Source organism: Ranitomeya variabilis, chromosome 2 (assembly GCF_051348905.1).
Source record: "Ranitomeya variabilis isolate aRanVar5 chromosome 2, aRanVar5.hap1, whole genome shotgun sequence".
Lineage (NCBI taxonomy): Eukaryota > Metazoa > Chordata > Amphibia > Anura > Dendrobatidae > Ranitomeya > Ranitomeya variabilis.
The window spans coordinates 979,314,746-979,336,507 of record NC_135233.1 but is presented as its reverse complement, the minus strand read 5'-3'; the positions used below and the strand labels follow the sequence as shown (position 1 = coordinate 979,336,507).

At 47.0% G+C, this 21,762-nt stretch overlaps 1 protein-coding gene across 1 annotated transcript in view; it reads right to left on the bottom strand.

Annotated features, from left to right (window-relative positions):
• Positions 1–12,720: 12,720 nt before the first annotated feature.
• The window catches only part of LOC143804017 (helicase-like transcription factor), a 59,600-nt gene continuing 50,558 nt past the window's right edge, over positions 12,721–21,762 (bottom strand). The window contains exon 3 of the mRNA XM_077281763.1: positions 12,721–12,888. Coding sequence (XP_077137878.1) covers positions 12,721–12,888 — 168 coding nt within the window. The remainder of the gene's footprint in view (positions 12,889–21,762) is intronic.

Below are 21,762 nucleotides of genomic sequence, written 5' to 3'. Positions count from 1 at the left end.
AGAATGGTCACGTAGCTCAAAACTATCTGCAAAATATACGGCAATTTAATAATGCTTTGGCTTTTGCTTCAGTTCAAGTGAACTCTGTCAATATTCCTGGCAGGGGGCCGTATTGTTTCAAAATACATGGCCAGGTTTATGACATGGTGGGAAGTTTACAACCACCTGAAGGGGTTAACCCAACTTACGCAGGCCTTTTCATTCGAGACTGACATCATCACCCCCTATGTTGCGTTTAAGGAGGTTTTATAACAGCAATATTTTATTTTGCTAAGACATTTTTTGGCCTCTACTTATCAAACCAATTTTTTGTATTAACAATCTACATATATAAATACCTGACTGTGTTCATCATGTCATTAAATACATTTACATTTGACCAGCTTACTTTTTTGGATATTGCCTGGGCCCCCGACGACCAATGTGCGAAATTTTGCACGGGCCAATTAGCTTAATCAATTATTGATAATACTAGATGGTGGCCCGATTCTAACGCATCGGGAATTCTAGAATATGCATGTCCACGTAGTATATTGCACAGCCCACGTAGTATACAGCACAGCCCACGTAGTATATTGCACAGTCCAAGTAGTATATTGCCCAGCCACATAGTATATTGCCCAGCCACGTAGTATATTGCCCAGTGACGTAGTATATTGCCCAGTGACGTAGTATACAGCACAGAGCCACGTAGTATATTGCCCAGTGAAGTAGTATACAGCACAGAGCCACGTAGTATATTGCCCAGTGACGTAGTATACAGCACAGAGCCACGTAGTATATTGCCCAGTGTATACAGCTCAGAGCCACGTAGTATATTGCACAGTGAAGTAGTATACAGCACAGAGCCATGTAGTATATTGCACAGTGAAGTAGTATACAGCACAGAGCCACGTAGTATATTGCCCAGTGAAGTAGTATACAGCACAGAGCCACGTAGTATATTGCCCAGTGAAGTAGTATACAGCACAGAGCCACGTAGTATATTGCACAGTGAAGTAGTATACAGCACAGAGCCACGTAGTATATTGCAGTGAAGTAGTATAGAGCACAGAGCCACGTAGTATATTGCCCAGTGACGTAGTATATTGCACAGTGAAGTAGTACACAGCACAGAGCCACGTAGTATATTGCACAGCGAAGTAGTATACAGCACAGAGCCATGTAGTATATTGCCCAGCCACGTACTATATTGCCCAGCTACGTAGTTTATTGTCCAGCCACAGGTTAAAAAATAAAAAATAAACATATACTCACCTTCCTTGTAGTTCTGTTGCCTGTGTGCAGTGCAGGCGGCAGCTTCCGGTCCCAGGGTGTGATAACGTCGCGGTCACATGACCGTGACGTCATGGCAGGTCCTTCTTGCGCAGGCGCGCAGGACCTGTGATGACGTCGCGGTCACATGACCGTGAAGTCATGGAAGGTCCTTCTCGTCATGGAAGATCCTTGCCACCGGAACGTGCCGCTTGCATGGAGCGGTCACCGGAGCGACGCGAGGAGCGGGAAAGGCGGCGTAGGTGAGTACATAATGATTTTTTTTTAATTATCATTATTTTTAACATTTGATGTTTTTACTATTGACGCCGCATCAATAGTAAAAACTTGGTCACACAGGGTTAATAGCGGCGGTAACGGAGTGAGTTACCCGCGGCATAACGCGGTCCGTTACCGCTGGCATTAACTCTGTTTGAGCGGTGACTGCGGGGAGTATGGAGCGGGCGCCGGGCACTGACTGCAGGGGAGTAGTAAGGGACTAATCGGACTGTGGCCGTCGCTGATTGGTCGCGGCAGCCACGACAGGCAGCTGGCGAGACCAATCAGCGACTTGGATTCCATGACAGACAGAGGCTGCGACCAATGAATATCCGTGACAGACAGAAGGACAGACAGAAGGACAGACAAAGACGGAAGTACCTCTTAGACAATTATATACCGTATATACTCGAGTATAAGCCGAGATTTTCAGCCCAAATTTTTGGGCTGAAAGTGCCCCTCTCGGCTTATACTCGAGTCATGATCGGTGGTGGGGTCGGCGGGTGAGGACTGTCATATACTCACCTAGTTCCGGCGTTCCTGTCGCTCCCCCTGCCCGTCCCACGGTCTCCAGGTGCCGCAGCTGTTCCCCTGAACGGTCACGTGGGACCGCTCATTAGAGAAATGAATAGGCTGCTCCACCTCCCATAGGGGCGGAGCCTGCTATTCATTTCTCTAATGATGGTGCCGGTGACCGCTGATAGAGGAAGAGGCTGCGGCACCGAAGACCAGCTGTCCGGGGGAAGGAGCGGGACGCCGGGAGCAGGTAAGTATGTCATATTTACCATCCCTCGTTCCACACGCCGGGCGCCGCGCCATCTTCCCGGCGTCTCTCCGCACTGACTGTCAGGTCAGAGGGCGCGATGACGCATATAGTGACGGGACGCTGAGGAGCTGCAAGCAAGAGAGGTGAGTATGTGTTTTTTTTTTTTTACTCAAAGTGGCCCTCGGGCGTATTAAATGCGGTTTTCCACTCATCCCCCTGCTTAATTCGCACCAAATTATACGCCCCACGGAGATCAATCTTAGAGAACCACTTGGCCCCCTTTATGCGAGCAAACAAATCAGTCAGCAGTGGCAACGGATATTGATATTTAACCGTGATTTTATTCAAAAGCCGATAATCAATGCACGGCCTCAAAGAGCCATCTTTCTTAGCCACAAAGAAAAAACCGGCTCCTAAGGGAGATGACGAAGGACGAATATGTCCCTTTTCCAAGGACTCCTTTATATATTCTCACATAGCAGCATGTTCAGGCACAGACAGATTAAATAAACGACCCTTAGGGTATTTACTGTTATGACCCCAATGGCGAGGGTCTCAGAGGAACGTGGAAATCTGCAGAATACAAAAATCCAGCTCATAGGGCAGTGGTAACTGGGTTGACCATATATCTACTCCTAACGCCAACACTAGAAGTAGCCGGGGATCATTCCTACGTTGATTCTAGATGACACGCGCCAGCCGGAGAATCTAGCTACCCCTAGTAGAGGAAAACAAAGACCTTTCTTGCCTCCAGAGAAGGGGACCCCAAAGCTGGATAGAAGCCCCCCACAAATAATGACGGTGAGGTAAGAGGAAATGACAAACACAGAAATGAACCAGGTTTAGCACAGAGAGGCCCGCTTACTGATAGCAGAATAAAGAAAGGTAACTTATATGGTTAACAAAAACCCTATTAAAATCCACACTGGAAATTCAAGAACCCCCGAACCGTCTAACGGTCCGGGGGGAGAACACCAGCCCCCCTAGAGCTTCCAGCAAAGGTCAGGATATAGATTTGGAACAAGCTGGACAAAAATACAAAACCAAAACAAATAGCAAAAAGCAAAAGGCAGACTTAGCTGATATAACTGGAACCAGGATCAGTAGACAAGAGCACAGCAGACTAGCTCTGATAACTACGTTGCCAGGCATTGAACTGAAGGTCCAGGGAGCTTATATAGCAACACCCCTAAGTAACGACCCAGGTGCGGATAAAAGGAATGACAGAAAAACCAGAGTCAAAAAACTAGTAACCACTAGAGGGAGCAAAAAGCAAATTCACAACAGTACCCCCCCCTTAGTGAGGGGTCACCGAACCCTCACCACGACCACCAGGGCGATCAGGATGAGCGGCATGAAAGGCACGAACTAAATCGGCCGCATGAACATCAGAGGCGACCACCCAGGAATTATCCTCCTGACCATAGCCCTTCCACTTGACCAGGTACTGAAGCCTCCGCCTGGAGAGGCGAGAATCCAAGATCTTCTCCACCACGTACTCCAACTCGCCCTCAACCAACACCGGAGCAGGAGGCTCAGCAGAAGGAACTACAGGCACAATGTACCGCCGCAACAAGGACCTATGAAATACATTGTGAATAGCAAACGACACAGGAAGATCCAGACGAAAAGATACAGGATTAAGGATTTCCAATATCTTGTAAGGCCCAATAAAACGAGGTTTAAATTTGGGAGAGGAGACCTTCATAGGAACAAAGCGGGAAGAAAGCCATACCAAATCCCCAACGCGTAGTCGGGGACCCACACCGCGGCGGCGGTTGGCAAAGCGCTGAGCCTTCTCCTGTGACAACTTCAAGTTGTCCACCACATGATTCCAGATCTGCTGCAACCTATCCACCACAGAATCCACCCCAGGACAGTCGGAAGGCTCCACATGACCCGAAGAAAAGCGAGGATGGAAACCAGAGTTGCAGAAAAAAGGCGAAACCAAGGTGGCGGAACTAGCCCGATTATTAAGGGCAAACTCAGCCAACGGCAAGAATGTCACCCAATCGTCCTGATCAGCAGAGACAAAACACCTCAAATAAGCCTCCAAAGTCTGATTGGTTCGCTCCGTCTGTCCATTAGTCTGAGGATGGAAAGCAGACGAAAACGACAAATCAATGCCCATCCTACTACAAAAGGATCGCCAGAACCTGGAAACGAACTGGGATCCTCTGTCTGACACAATATTCTCAGGGATGCCGTGCAAACGAACCACGTTCGGGAAAAACACAGGAACCAGATCGGAAGAGGAAGGCAGCTTAGGCAAAGGAACCAAATGGACCATCTTGGAGAAGCGATCACATATCACCCAGATAACAGACATGCCCTGAGATAGCGGAAGATCAGAAATGAAATCCATGGAGATATGTGTCCAAGGTCTCTTCGGGACAGGCAAGGGCAAGAGCAAACCGCTGGCACGAGAACAGCAAGGCTTAGCTCGAGCACAAGTCCCACAGGACTGCACAAATAACCGCACATCCCTTGACAAGGAAGGCCACCAAAAGGACCTGGCCACCAGATCTCTGGTGCCAAAAATTCCCGGGTGACCTGCCAACACCGAGGAATGAACCTCGGAAATGACTCTGCTGGTCCACTTATCCGGGACAAACAGTCTGTCAGGTGGACAAGACTCAGGCCTATCAGCCTGAAATCTCTGCAACACACGTCGCAGATCCGGAGAAATAGCTGACAAGATAACTCCATCTTTAAGAATACCAACAGGATCAGCGACTCCAGGAGCATCAGGCACAAAGCTCCTAGAAAGAGCATCGGCCTTCACATTCTTTGAACCTGGTAAATACGAGACAACAAAATCAAAGCGGGAGAAAAACAATGACCAGCGGGCCTGTCTCGGATTAAGGCGTTTAGCAGACTCGAGATACATCAGATTTTTGTGATCAGTCAAGACCACCACACGATGCTTAGCACCCTCGAGCCAATGACGCCACTCCTCAAATGCCCATTTCATGGCCAACAACTCCCGATTGCCCACATCATAATTTCGCTCGGCAGGCGAAAACTTCCTAGAGAAAAAGGCACAAGGTTTCATAACAGAGCAACCAGGGCCTCTCTGCGACAAAACGGCCCCTGCCCCAATCTCCGAAGCATCCACCTCAACCTGAAAGGGAAGTGAGACGTCAGGCTGGCACAAAACAGGCGCCGAAGTAAACCGGCGTTTCAACTCCTGGAAAGCCTCCACGGCAGCAGGAGCCCAGTTAGCTACATCGGAGCCCTTCTTGGTCATATCCGTCAAAGGTTTCACAATGCTAGAAAAATTAGCGATAAAACGACGGTAGAAGTTAGCGAAGCCCAAGAACTTCTGAAGACTCTTAACTGACGAGGGCTGAGTCCAATCAAGAATAGCTCGGACCTTGACTGGGTCCATCTCCACAGCAGAAGGGGAAAAAATGAACCCCAAAAAGGGAACCTTCTGCACACCAAAGAGACACTTTGAGCCCTTGACAAACAAAGAATTTTCACGCAAAATTTTAAAGACCAACCTGACCTGCTCCACATGCGAATCCCAATTGTCAGAAAAAACCAAAATATCATCCAGATAAACAATCAAAAATTTATCCAGATACTTCCGGAAAATGTCATGCATAAAGGACTGAAAAACTGAAGGCGCATTGGAGAGCCCAAAAGGCATCACCAAGTACTCAAAATGACCTTCGGGCGTATTGAATGCGGTTTTCCATTCATCACCTTGCTTAATGCGCACAAGGTTGTACGCACCACGAAGGTCTATCTTGGTGAACCACTTGGCACCCTTAATCCGGGCAAACAAGTCAGACAACAGCGGTAAAGGATACTGAAATTTGACAGTGATCTTATTTAAAAGTCGATAATCAATACAAGGTCTCAAAGATCCGTCCTTTTTTGCCACAAAAAAGAATCCCGCACCAAGAGGGGAAGAAGACGGACGAATATGTCCTTTCTCCAGAGACTCCTTGATATATGAACGCATAGCGGTATGTTCAGGTACCGACAGATTAAACAGTCTTCCCTTAGGAAATTTACTGCCTGGGATCAAATCTATAGCACAGTCACAGTCCCTATGAGGAGGCAGTGCACTGGACTCAGACTCACTGAAGACATCCTGATAATCAGACAAATACTCCGGAACTTCCGAAGGCGTAGAAGAAGCAATAGACACAGGCAGGGAATCCCCATGAATACCACGACAGCCCCAACTTGAGACTGACATAGCCTTCCAGTCCAGGACTGGATTATGGGTCTGTAACCATGGCAGCCCTAAAACAACCAAATCATGCATTTTATGTAAAACCAGGAAACGTATCACCTCGCGGTGTTCAGGAGTCATGCACATGGTAACCTGTGTCCAATACTGCGGTTTATTTGCTGCCAATGGTGTAGCATCAATACCCCTAAGAGGAATAGGATTTTCTAATGGTTCAAGAGTAAAACCACAGCGCTTAGCAAATGAGAGATCCATGAGACTCAGGGCAGCACCTGAATCTACAAACGCCATGACAGGATAAGATGACAGTGAGCAAATCAAAGTTACAGACAGAATAAATTTAGGTTGCAAATTACCAACGGTGACAGGACTAACAACCTTAGCTATACGTTTAGAGCATGCTGAGATAACATGTGTAGAATCACCACAGTAGTAGCACAAGCCATTCCGGCGTCTATGAATTTTCCGCTCATTTCTAGTCAGGATTCTATCACATTGCATTAAATCAGGTGTCTGTTCAGACAACACCATGAGGGAATTTGCGGTTTTTCTATCACATTGCACCGAATTAGGTGTCTGTTCAGACAACACCATGAGGGAATTTGCGGTTTTGCGCTCCCGCAACCGCCGGTCAATTTGAATAGCCAGTGCCATAGTATCATTCAGACCTGTGGGAATGGGAAAACCCACCATAACATTCTTAATGGCTTCAGAAAGGCCATTTCTAAAATTAGCGGCCAGAGCACACTCATTCCACTGAGTAAGCACGGACCATTTCCGAAATTTTTGGCAATACACTTCAGCCTCGTCTTGCCCCTGAGACATAGCCAGCAAGGCCTTTTCTGCCTGAATCTCAAGATTGGGTTCCTCATAAAGTAAACCGAGCGCCAGAAAAAACGCATCAAGATCAGCCAATGCCGGATCTCCTGGCGCCAGCGAAAAAGCCCAATCCTGAGGGTCACCCCGTAAGAACGAAATAACAATTTTTACTTGCTGAGCAGAATCTCCAGATGAACAGGGTCTCAGGGACAAAAACAATTTACAATTATTCACGAAATTCCTAAACTTAAACCTGTCTCCGGAAAACAGTTCAGGAATCGGTATTTTAGGTTCTGACCTAGGATTTCTGATAACATAGTCTTGTATGCCCTGCACACGAGTAGCCAGCTGGTCCACACTTGTAATCAAGGTCTGGACATTCATGTCTGCAGCAAGCATAGCCACTCTGAGGTAAAGGGGAAGAAGAAAAAAAAAAAAAACTCAGAATCTTCTTTCTTATAATCCCTCTTCTGCAATGCATTAAACATTTAATACTGGCCTGGCAAACTGTTATGACCCCAATGGCGAGGGTCTCAGAGGAACGTGGAAATCTGCAGAATACAAAAATCCAGCTCATAGGGCAGTGGTAACTGGGTTGACCATATATCTACTCCTAACGCCAACACTAGAAGTAGCCGGGGATCATTCCTACGTTGATTCTAGATGACACGCGCCAGCCGGAGAATCTAGCTACCCCTAGTAGAGGAAAACAAAGACCTTTCTTGCCTCCAGAGAAGGGGACCCCAAAGCTGGATAGAAGCCCCCCACAAATAATGACGGTGAGGTAAGAGGAAATGACAAACACAGAAATGAACCAGGTTTAGCACAGAGAGGCCCGCTTACTGATAGCAGAATAAAGAAAGGTAACTTATATGGTTAACAAAAACCCTATTAAAATCCACACTGGAAATTCAAGAACCCCCGAACCGTCTAACGGTCCGGGGGGAGAACACCAGCCCCCCTAGAGCTTCCAGCAAAGGTCAGGATATAGATTTGGAACAAGCTGGACAAAAATACAAAACCAAAACAAATAGCAAAAAGCAAAAGGCAGACTTAGCTGATATAACTGGAACCAGGATCAGTAGACAAGAGCACAGCAGACTAGCTCTGATAACTACGTTGCCAGGCATTGAACTGAAGGTCCAGGGAGCTTATATAGCAACACCCCTAAGTAACGACCCAGGTGCGGATAAAAGGAATGACAGAAAAACCAGAGTCAAAAAACTAGTAACCACTAGAGGGAGCAAAAAGCAAATTCACAACAATTTACTACCCGGAATCAAATCTATGGCACAATCGCACTCCCGGTGCGGAGGTAATAAACCAAGCTTAGGTTCTTCAAAAACGTCACGATATTCAGTCAAGAATTCAGGAATCTCAGAGGGAATAGATGATGAAATGGAAACCACAGGTACGTCCCCATGTGTCCCCTTACATCCCCAGCTTAACACAGACATAGCTTTCCAGTCAAGGACTGGGTTATGAGATTGCAGCCATGGCAATCCAAGCACCAACACATCATGTAGGTTATACAGCACAAGAAAGCGAATAATCTCCTGGTGATCCGGATTAATCCGCATAGTTACTTGTGTCCAGTATTGTGGTTTATTGCTAGCCAATGGGGTGGAGTCAATCCCCTTCAGGGGTATAGGAGTTTCAAGAGGCTCTAAATCATACCCACAGCGTTTGGCAAAGGACCAATCCATAAGACTCAAAGCGGCGCCAGAGTCGACATAGGCATCCGCGGTAACAGATGATAAGGAACAAATCAGGGTCACAGATAGAATAAACTTAGACTGTAAAGTGCCAATTGAAACAGACTTATCAAGCTTCTTAGTACGCTTAGAGCATGCTGATATAACATGAGTTGAATCACCGCAATAGAAGCACAACCCATTTTTTCGTCTAAAATTCTGCCGTTCACTTCTGGACAGAATTCTATCACATTGCATATTCTCTGGCGTCTTCTCAGTAGACACCGCCAAATGGTGCACAGGTTTGCGCTCCCGCAGACGCCTATCGATCTGGATAGCCATTGTCATGGACTCATTCAGACCCGCAGGCACAGGGAACCCCACCATAACATCCTTAATGGCATCAGAGAGACCCTCTCTGAAATTCGCCGCCAGGGCGCACTCATTCCACTGAGTAAGCACAGCCCATTTACGGAATTTCTGGCAATATATTTCAGCTTCGTCTTGCCCCTGAGATAGGGACATCAAGGTCTTTTCCGCCTGAAGTTCTAACTGAGGTTCCTCATAAAGCAACCCCAAGGCCAGAAAAAACGCATCCACATTGAGCAACGCAGGATCCCCTGGAGCCAATGCAAAAGCCCAATCCTGAGGGTCGCCCCGGAGCAAGGAAATCACAATCCTGACCTGCTGAGCAGGATCTCCAGCAGAGCGAGATTTCAGGGACAAAAACAACTTGCAATTATTTTTGAAATTTTGAAAGCAAGATCTATTCCCCGAGAAAAATTCAGGCAAAGGAATTCTGGGTTCAGATATAGGAACATGAACAACAAAATCTTGTAAATTTTGAACTTTCGTGGTGAGATTATTCAAACCTGCAGCTAAACTCTGAATATCCATTTTAAACAGGTGAACACAGAGCCATTCCAGGATTAGAAGGAGAGAGAGAGAGAAAGGCTGCAATATAGGCAGACTTGCAAGAGATTCAATTACAAGCACACTAGAACTGGAAAAAAAAAAAAAAAAATCTTCAGCAGACTTCTCTTTTCTCTCCTTTCTCTGTCAATTAATTTAACCCTTTTTTGGCCGGTCAAACTGTTATGGTTCTCAATGGCAAGAGAACATAGCCCAGCAAACATAAGAACTAGCTCTTGGAAGGATGGAAACTAAACTGACCATGAACTAAACCTGCCGCACAACTAACAGTAGCCGGGTAGCGTAGCCTGCGGTTTATCCCTAGACGCCCAGCGCCGGCCGGAGGACTAACTAATCCTGGCAGAGGAAAATATAGTCCTGGCTCACCTCTAGAGAAATTTCCCCGAAAGGCAGACAGAGGCCCCCACAAATATTGGCGGTGATTTTAGATGAAATGACAAACGTAGTATGAAAATAGGTTTAGCAAAATTGAGGTCCGCTTACTAGATAGCAGGAAGACAGAAAGGGCACTTTCATGGTCAGCTGAAAACCCTATCAAAACACCATCCTGAAATTACTTTAAGACTCTAGTATTAACTCATAACATCAGAGTGGCAATTTCAGATCACAAGAGCTTTCCAGACACAGAAACGAAACTACAGCTGTGAACTGGAACAAAATGCAAAAACAAACAAGGACTAAAGTCCAACTTAGCTGGGAGTTGTCTAGCAGCAGGAACATGCACAGAAAGGCTTCTGATTACAATGTTGACCGGCATGGAAGTGACAGAGGAGCAAGGCTAAATAGCGACTCCCACATCCTGATGGAAACAGGTGAACAGAGAGGATGATGCACACCAGTTCAATTCCACCAGTGGCCACCGGGGGAGCCCAAAATCCAATTTCACAACAGAACATGTAAGGGATATTCTTGCGGCCAAGGAGTACACTGATTCATCACTATTAAAAACGATCCCTAAACATTTTTGGCTTAACCATAACTGTGATGCTTCCCTCTTTCGGGCAAGGGGCATTGATTCCTTGGACAATAATATCCGTGGTGGCAGGATGTCCCAAAGACTTGCCCAGATGGAATCACGTTGGATCTGGTCTCTAAATACTATCCACCCCAATGGTCTAAATGAACAAATGAGCTTTGCCCCTTTTCTTTAGCTGGTGTCTGGCAGTCTCTGTTCCATCTTACGTTGTTTATCTTACATGTTTTATTTTGTTTTTTAATCCTATTTTAATATTGTAGGGTAATCCGTAACCCCACTTGATTCCTGGAATATCTTAAAGTACTAGTCCCCTTGGCTCAAGATAAATGAAGTGAATCTATTTTTCGTTTACCTGTTCACATCATCAGTGGTCCAGTGGATGGATTCATTTACCAATATTGTATACATCCTTGATTGTATCAACTATATGTTCTATATTATATAACGTTTGTGGATGTTCTTTATTATATTGGTATCATAATTGTCGCATTGTATAACTGCAGTTTGTATTTGAGGTTGCTTCAAGCATTTGCTGTGACTTCCTCACGTTATATCTAGATTCACCCTCTTCTCTGGTCCTCAAGGGGATCCCGTCTTCTGGCCCATCGCTCAGTACGCCTGCGCGCCGTGCCCGTCTGTGTCTCCTGGCTCCCGGTGTCTTCTTGGGGTCACGTGAGCCGGGTCATTTGTGTCCCGGCTCCGCCTCCCCATGACGCCGACTCCATCTGACAGAGCCCGGTTTTTGGCGGCGCATGCGTCGCTTAGTAGAGATGGACTACATAGGTTATTTATTTTACCGAAATATATACGCTGTTGCCGTATTTCATACTGTGATATATTTGACACATTTGGCCATATTTTGTTGTATCGGCCGTAAACAGCACAGCGTTTCTATGGTGACGGTTTAATACTTCCGGGCACTTACTGACTGGTTCCGGTTCTCTATTTAAACGTGCACCACGAGTTTTAACTATGCCCCCTGACGAAGGCTCCGCCGAAACGCGCGTCGGGGTGACGTGGACTTCTTTGTCGGCCCCCTCTTGCAATATCCCGGTGGTCCTTGGTTATTAACACAGGTATGCCATATCTCTTAATTATTTGTGTCTATATTATTTCTATTTTGTATTGGTGACACCACTATATTTTCCACTTGCTTCCTGTGGGATGTCCTTGGTGCTTCCACTGACTTATTACAATGCGTATTGCCAGGAGGGTTACAATTGTTAAATATTCAATATTAACTATGTGCCGCTATTAGTCCATGTCCCGCGTTTTTTCTCATGTTTGTTAACACAACTGTTTTGTGGTTTGACCCACTGTTATTTTCCTGCCTTAATTATATGTACGGTAATAAAGTTTTTTCAATTTTTTACAATCCTTTTCTGCCCTTCTTTGATCGCGTTTTGTGCTCTGGTTGTTTATTTATATAAGTTGCGATTGGGCTTATAATATGTCCATTCCTTCTGCGGCTATTTAAGTGAAAATATGGATTTTTACTCTCTATGATAATATCTTTTTTGATATAATGCTGCTTAATGGTTCATTAAGATTTTCTCTGAGTATATACGGTAGTAGATATATGGAAACAAATGGTCATAACTGTAATGGCTAATCACACACACTAATTCAGCTATGCATTTGAACCAATTTGCCCAGGCCAGAGCATCAAATGTAATAACTTACCGTAATTGTCAAATTAGAAGCATTACCAGCTAAATGCACAGATGATACTAGGGCTATAAACCATATGAGATGCTACAGAGACAAGCCTTGCATTCTGTGAAGCTGTAACTTACCCTTCAATTTTCACCATCTTCTGGTCCATAATTTGTGCTAAAGCTGCAGCAAGTTCTTTCCTGATGTGACCAACTTGTTCCCCATTAACATTCACTTTGACGGCGTTCTTGTCATACGGATTGCTCGGCTCTCGCTGGAGGGCTACCATTTCATTATTGTTTACCTGCAAACATTGACATAATGTATTATTTAAAAAATATGTATGTCCAGCTATAAAATGTCCTTAACCCCTTCACCCCCAAGGGTGGTTTGAACGTTAATGACCAGGCCAATTTTTACAATTCTGACCACTGTCCCTTTATGAGGTTATAACTCTGGAACACTTCAACAGATCTTGGATTCTGACATTGTGACATATTGTACTTCATGATAGTGGTAAAATTTCTTCGATATAACTTGCGTTTATTTGTAAAAAAAAAAAAAAGGATATTTGGCGAAAATTTTGAAAATTTCGCAATTTTCCAACTTTGAATTTTTATGCCCTTAAATCACAGTGATATGTCATGCAAAATACTTAATAAGTAACATTTCCCACATGTCTACTTTACATCAGCACAATTTTGGAACCAACATTTTTTTTTTGTTAGGGAGTTATAAGGGTTAAAAGTTGACCAGAAATTTCTCATTTTTACAACACTATTTATTTTTAGGGACCACATCTCATTTGAAGTCATTTTGAGGGGTCTATATGATAGAAAATAACCAAGTGTGACACCATTCTAAAAACTGCACCCCTCAAGGTGCTCAAAACCACTTTCAAGAAGTTTATTAACCCTTTAGGTGTTTCACAGGAATTTTTGGAATGTTTAAATAAAAATGAACATTTAACTTTTTTTCACACAAAATTTATTTCAGCTCCAATTTGTTTTATTTTACCAAGGGTAACAGGAGAAAATGGACCCCACAAGTTGTTGAACAATTTGTCCTGAGTACGCCGATACCCCATATGTGGGGGTAAACCACTGCTTGGGCACATGGCAGAGCTCGGAAGGAAAGAAGCGCCATTTGACTTTTCAATGCAAAATTGACTGGAATTGAGATGGGACGCCATGTTGTGTTTGGAGAGCCCCTGATGTGCCTAAACATTGAAACCCCCCACAAGTGACACCATTTTGGAAAGTAGACCCCCTAAGGAACTTATCTAGATGTGTTTTGAGAGCTTTGAACCCCCAAGTGTTTCACTACAGTTTATAACGCAGAGCCGTGAAAATAATTTTTTTTTTTTTTTCACAAAAATGATTTTTTAGCCCCTAGTTTTGTATTTTCACAAGGGTGTCAGGATACATTGGACCCCAAAAGTTGTTGTCCAATTTGTCCTGAGTACGCTGATACCCCATATGTGGGGGGGGAACCACTGTTTGGGCGCATGACAGAGCTCGGAAGGGAAGGAGCGCCATTTGGAATGCAGACTTAAATGGATTGGTCTGCAGGCGTCACGTTGCATTTGCAGAGCCCCTGATGTACCCAAACAGTACAAACCCCCCACAAGTGACCCCATATTGGAAACTAGACCCCCCAAGGAACTTATCTAGATGTGTTGTGAGAACTTTGAACCCCCAAGTGTTTCACTACAGTTTACAACGTAGAGCCGTGAAAATAAAAAATCCTTTTTTTCCCACAAAACTTATTTTTTAGCCCCCAGTTTTGTATTTTCCCAAGGGTAACAGGAGAAATTGGACCCCAAAGATGTTGTCCAATTTGTCCTGAGTACGCCGATACCCCATATGTTGGGGTAAACCCCTGTTTGGGTACACGGGAGAGCTCTGAAGGGAAGGAGCACCGTTTTACTTTTTCAATGCAGAATTGGCTGGAATTGAGATCGGATGCCATGTCCCGTTTGGAGAGCCCCTGATGTGCCTAAACAGTGGAAACCGCCAATTATAACTGATACCCTAATCCAAACACACCCTTTACCCTAATCCCAACAGTAACCCTAATCACACCTCTAACCCAGACACACCCAACCCTATTCCCAACCGTATATGTAATCCAAACCCTAACCCTAACTTTAGCCCCAACCCTAACTGTAGCCTTAACCCTAGCCCCAACCCTAGCCCTAGCCCTCGCCCTAACCCTTACCCTAGCCCCAACCCTAGCCCTAACCCTAGCAATAACCCTAGCCCTAGCCCTAACCCTAACCCTAATGGGAAAATGGAAATAAATAGATTTTTTATTTCCCTAACTAAGGGGGTGATGAAGGGGGGTTTGATTTACTTTTATAGCGGGTTATTTAGCGGATTTTTATGATTGGCAGCCGTCACACACTGAAAGACGCTTTTTTATTGCAAAAAATATTTTTTGCGTTACCACATTTTGAGAGCTATAATTTTTCCATATTTGAGTCCACAGAGTCATGTGAGGTCTTGTTTTTTGCGGGACAAGTTGACGTTTTTATTGGTAACATTGTCGGGCACGTGACATTTTTTGATCCCTTTTTATTCCGATTTTTGTGAGGCAGAATGATCAAAAACCAGCTAGCTATTCATGAATTTCTTTTGGGGGAGGCGTTTATACCGTTCCGCATTTGGTAAAATTGATAAAGCAGTTTTATTCTTTGGGTCAGTACGATTACAGCGATACCTCATTTATATCATTTTTTTTATGTTTTGGCGCTTTTATACGATAAAAACTATTTTATAGAAAAAATAATTATTTTGGCATCGCTTTATTCTCAGGACTATAACTTTTTATTTTTTTGCTGATGATGCTGTATGGCGGCTTTTTTTTTGCGGGACAAGATGACGTTTTCAGCGGTACCATGGTTATTTATATCTGTCTTTTTGATCGCGTGTTATTCCACTTTTTGTTCCGCGGTATCGTAATAAAGCGTTGTTTTTTGCCTCGTTTTTTTTTTTTCTTACGGTGTTTACTGAAGGGGTTAACTAGTGGGGCAGTTTTATAGGTTGGGTCGTTACGGAAGCGGCGATACTAAACATGTGTACTTTTATTGTTTTTTTTTATTTAGGTAAAGAAATGTATTTATGGGAATAATATATATATTTTTTTTTCCTTTATTTAGGATTTTTTTTTTTTTTTACACATCTGGAAAAATTTTTTTTTTACTTTTTTACTTTGTCCCAGGGGGGGGACATTACAGATCGGTGATCTGACGGTTTGCACAGCACTCTGTAAGATCACCGATCTGCCTCACAGCACTGCAGGCTTACCAGCGCCTGCTCTGAGCAGGCACTTGGTAAGCCACCTACCTCCCTGCAGGACCCAGATGCCGTGGCCATCTTGGATCCGGGACCTGCAGCGAGGAAGGAGGTAGGAGACCCTCGGAGCAACGCGATCACATCGCGTTGCTCCGGGGGTCTCAGGGAAGCCCGCAGGGAGCCCCCTCCCTGCGCGATGCTTCCCTATAACGCCGGCACACCGCGAGAATGTTTGATCGCGGTGTTCCGGGGGTTAATGTGCCGGGGGCGGTCCGTGACCGCTCCTGGCACATAGTGCCGGATGTCAGCTGCGATATGCAGCTGACACCCGGCCGCGATCGGCCGCGCTCTCCCCGTGACCGTGGCCGATCGCGTATGACGTACTATCCCGTCGGTGGTCATACGGTCCCACCCCACCTCGACGGGATAGTACGTCATATGTCAGAAAGGGGTTAAAGGGGTCAAAACAAAGACACTGTACTCATCACCCTCCCCAGGTTCAGCACTGAGCCGGTGTCTATTTTTGCTTGCCGTGCAGACGATGTGGTGACAGAGCGGGAGCCAGTGACCTGGCGGCTCCGAGACGCTTATCCAGTATACCAGGGCACAGCAGTGAGCTCACTTATTGGTTGTACACAATAAAGGCGGATGTATACAGATGACAAGCAGGAAAAAAAATTACTTGCTTTTTTTTCTAGATAAAGCTGAACAAGTTTTTATACACTCGTGTGAACCTACCTTAACAAACACTAGGAGTAGCGGGAGAAACTGGCAGACTCAAGCTGAACCCAGGAAGGGCAAGTAAAACAGTGTGTGGAGAAACGGGGGGCCATGGTCCCACTAGCCAAAACCACATGGACCAGGGATCCTCCCACAGCACGCCCGCTCTCCCTTTAACATAGGCATAACACTACTCAGACATCACAGGTTGAGGGTTAACAGTGTGGTAATGCTTTATTGAACAACAAAACAGGCAGATAACACGTAAAACAGTCCCAGCAAAATACCCCAAGATGGTGCACATTACAGAGTCTCACCCTTTCGCTGACTCGCGGGGATAATGGCAGCAGTTACTTCAGAGCTTCCAGGGTCGACTACCCACCTGTGGCACATACACAGAGAGGAGGTAACGACAAACGTAGGAAGATGACAGTCCACTGAGTTATAAGGCCAGTTGACCCGATGGTCAAAACCTGGCTTCTCCAAACGTATCCATGGTTCAGCGATGCTCAACTGAGCAGATCTGTATTCTTCCAACCGGGGCCGAGGTCCCCTTGGTTGTTTCCTGTAGAGTGATAGATCTGTGTCCTTTGTGATGGAGTCATGATATATTGGCTGCAGTACTGTCGAGTCCCTGGATGTCTTGGCAGAATCTCTGGCTGTCTATCTCTGTCTCTCAAGTCTATACAGAAGCATGTAACCTATTTTTATACTTAAAGGGAAGGTGCCGCAAATTTTTTTTGCATTAAAAATGATTGTTTATATAAACAATTATTTATAATACAAAATTAATTTTTTTAACTTTAAGCCACTGGGCGCCGCCATTTTGCTTTGCAGGAGTGTAAGTTTAGCTGCACGATACTTACACCCTGCAAATACGGCAGCCCACGGCATAGGAGTCTGCGGTCGGATGCCGACCCCATACCTATCATTGAGCTGCTCCCTGCTGTGATCTTGCCACGCTCCCTGGGCTGTCCACACATCACAGCAGAGGCAGGAGATCGGCGCCATCTTTCTGGAGCTGTGATTGCTGTGTATCTGTGAGCTCCACGTGAGAGCTGCGCTGTAGGAGGAGCAGCTCTATCTGCCTCCCCCTTCACACTATCAGCGGGCATTCTCTGTCGTCTTCTATGCTGCCTGCTGCGCTGGCTGTAATCTCTAGGGACGATGAAGTGTTGCGGTCTGATGTCATTATTATGAGCTGCAGAGGTAACGGATGGGGAGGGGGAGGCTCTGTGCTGCTCCTGTCCTGCCTCTCACTGCAGCTCCTCATCAGGACATCAGACCTTGGTGTTTCTATTCCTGCACTGTGCTGAGCCATGTATCTAAAGCTATTCTGTGTGACACTGTGCTGAGCCGTGTATCTAATCCTATACTGTGATACTGACTGCTAATCCATGTGCAGCACCCCAGAGTCCTGGTTGTTGCAGTACTGTGGCTCCGCCACTATGGGGAGCTGTGGTACGTCTGATTGCACTAAAGGAGTTTCTCTGACCAGGTACACTCACACCACACTTCACACTCCGGCCACCAGGGGGGGTGGTCCTATCTAGTAGGCCACTCCTCACAACTCTGGTAAAACTGGGGGTTGGACAGGAAGACAGAGAGAAGGAGCTGGGAAGAGCTAGTGAGAGGACCTGTCAGGGATGGGATCCTGGCAGACTCCTCAGAGCAGAACTAACCAGTAAACAACGGGAATACAGAAAAGGAGAAATACCAGAAGGGGTCCTGCTGCTAGACCGAGGCAACATCCTTCTGAGGCGCAAATAGTCGGTGGCCGGAACGCCGAGCAAGTAAGAGACTTTAAGTACATTGCAAACCACGGCAGGACAGCTAATTACAGGTTGGCTGTCTCACTTAACACCTAAGCAGACAACGGAGGCAGCTGCGGGAGAGGGGCGACTCTAGGGTCCCGGAAGAACTCCAGGCCTACCCCGTCATACGGGTGCGTCCTACCATATCATCTGGAGGACGGAGAAAGAACAGTAGAGACAGAAAGAAACAGTTGTGAGGACTATCCCGGGAGCTCAGCAGGGAAGAACTACAACACACAGCGCTAGAAGGTAGATACTGATTCCCACCTGTAAGGAGGAACTCCTGATGTGTCGTTGGACCGGCCGGTCTCTGAAAACCCAGTTAACAGCGCTCTGGACTGAGGTCTCCAACATCTTCAGTAAAGAGGTAAAGAGACTGCAACCTGGTGTCCTCATTATTTACCGCGACCTGCACCGTTACAACACCACTTATTGCACCGGACGTCCCCCACTGACAGACAGGGCCACGGACCGGGTCTAGCCACCGTGACAACCCCAGGACTGAGATCTCAGAGGCCCGGCTCCGGGTACCCCTCGGCCCTGCGGCGGTGCGGGGGCGCTCCAATTTTGGCGTCACGAACAGGATCTACTTAAGCCTGAAGAATCAGGTCATGTGTGCCTTGGAACCGTGATTTATCGTGCTTGGACTGTACTTTATTGAGAGAACTGTGTGCTACTGCTTGCCGCGGAGAGTTACCGCCAAAATTCGCCATTGCCGCGCGCGGAGGGAGGCGCCTTAGCTACGTGGGCGGGATCAGCCCAAAGAAGCGCGGAACGGAAAGCGCGGTAAGGCGCCAATCCCGGAAGAGGAACTCCGACCCCCAGCAGGTTAGTGGGAGGAAGGGACAGCCATGTCTGAGTCGGGAGGAGAGGAGGTGGCGGTCGCAGCCGCGGACGCAGGGGCAGCTCCGGTCCCCGCAGCGGGCGAAGCCGCAGCCCTAATACCGCCACTGGCTGCCGCAGGGCCCGCTGCCCCCATCAGCCAGTCGGACACCGCCGCTAACGCAAAAGCCATAATGCCCTTCTCCATGCCCTACCTGCCCGGAGCGACCTGGCTCCCACGATACTCTGGGGAGGCGCATACATTCACTGACTTTAAAGAAGGGCTCTGCAGCCTGCTCGAGTTCTATCCCCTAACCGAGCCCCAGAAAGTCCATATGATAACCGGCCAACTCTTTGGGGCGGCTCTTAGAGAATTGAAATCCTGGCCCGCTGAGGATAAAGGAACTGCACAACAGATTTTTGCCAAGCTTAAAGCCACCTTTGATACTCGCACTGCTACAGAAATTAAACTGATTTTTTATGGATGCAAACAAAGGTCACAGGATAGCTTGCGGGACTATGCCCTTAATCTCCAGGAAGCGATGCGGGCCATTAAGCAGAGTGACCCCGGCAGCATGCAGGATGAAGATAAAATCCTGAAGGAGCGGTTCATTGAGGGGCTCCTGTGCAGTCACCAGCGGGGCCAATTGCACTTCCTGGCTATGCAAAATCCAGACTTGACTTTTGTGCAGTTTAAAGATAAAGCTATCCAGGCATTGCAGGAGCGACAGCCCAGCCGCGCAGTAACACCCAGGCGCCCCGCTCTCACCTACCACCAGGAGGTGGCATCGGATACCCCAGTTGCCGCGGAGGCCGACGCCCAGAGCTTCGAGGACGACTCCCCCGCAGGACTTCGGCTCCAGATGCAAGAGCTAACTAAGAGCGTCGCTGCCCTGGCCCGGACGGTGCAGTCCCTACAGGAGGCCCCCAAAGAGAAGATCCAGTTGGCTTCCAGCCCGGAGGATGTCCCTTGGATGCGACAGAGGAGGACTCCGCCGACCAGGAGCCGGCCCGACGACCGCTTCCACCAGGATGGACGACCCATCTGCCGCCGCTGTCACCAGGTGGGCCATCTTGCAAGGTACTGTCCTTTAAACGAGCAACCCCTGGGGCAAAGGGCCAACCCCCAGGAGTAGGACGGTCAGGCCCGCAGCATTGGAGAACCAAGTATATTGGAGGACGACCAGTTCTCCCTGTAGTGATTGATGGAATCCCCTTGAATGCTTTGCTGGACACCGGTTCTCAGGTGACGACTATACCTTACGTGCTCTACAAACGGTATTGGGAGGACGCTGATATTACTCGTGGCCCTGACGATGATTTCACCATAATCGCCAGTAATGGTCAGCCGTTGCCACAAGTGGGGTATAAGGAGGTCACCATCAAAGTGGGGCGGGTGGAATTGAAAGCCCAAGGGATTGTGATTGTAGATATTGATCGTCGAGAATGTAATCCCATGATGACTCTTGGTACTAATGTTATAGAAAATTGTCTTGCAGAAGTGATTGTTTTGTTGCAACAGGTGGCAGAAAACGCTGGCCACAGTGAGCAACGTGCCCTGCAGAAGGAAATCAGAGCTCTGATGCAGAGACAGCAGGTAGAGCTGACTGGTGGTGAGATTGGTCGTGTCACTGTAAGTGATTCAAACCCCATCGCGATACCTCCCAAGAGTGAAATGTTAATATGGTGTTGAGCAGCCATAGGCCTCAGGGGTAGGGACTACCAGGCCTTGGTAGAACCTGTATATTCAGACAATAGGCCTACTGTTCTGACAGCCCGGGGGGTGGTCGACGTCCGACAGGGGAGAGTGCCCGTACGTGTCCTCAATTGTGGGGAGGAAGAGGTCCACCTAACCAAGTATACCACGCTCGCCAAACTGTTCACTGTCAATAATAGTGTAATACAGACACCTGGACCCTTGGTCCCGTCAAACGTGGCGGAGAACAAAGGTTCTGCAGAGCACTCGAAAGACTGGTGTCGGGAATTGCATGTGGGCACTGACTCTACCCCATCTCATCAAATACAGGGGGCTTACAGGGTAGTACACGAGTACGAGCAGGTATTCAGCAAACACCCCTCAGATTTTGGGCAGGTGAAAGGGATCCAACATCACATCCCCACGGGAGATCACCGACCCATAAAAGAGAGATATCGCCCTGTACCCCCAGCTCATTACCAGTGTGCCAAGGACATGTTGCGGGAAATGAAGGAGGCTGGGGTGGTGAGAGACAGCTGTAGCCCCTGGGCAGCTCCGTTAGTCCTCGTTAAAAAGAAAGATGGTACAATGAGGATGTGTGTTGATTACAGGCAGTTGAATCGCATTACACATAAGGACGCATACCCACTGCCCAGGATAGAGGAATCTCTGGCTGCTTTAAAATCTGCTAACTACTTCTCTACCTTAGATCTCACCAGTGGATACTGGCAGGTTCCTGTGGCGGAGGCGGACAAAGAGAAGACGGCCTTCACGACGCCAATGGGCCTCTGTGAGTTCAACTACATGCCCTTCGGATTGTGCAATGCTCC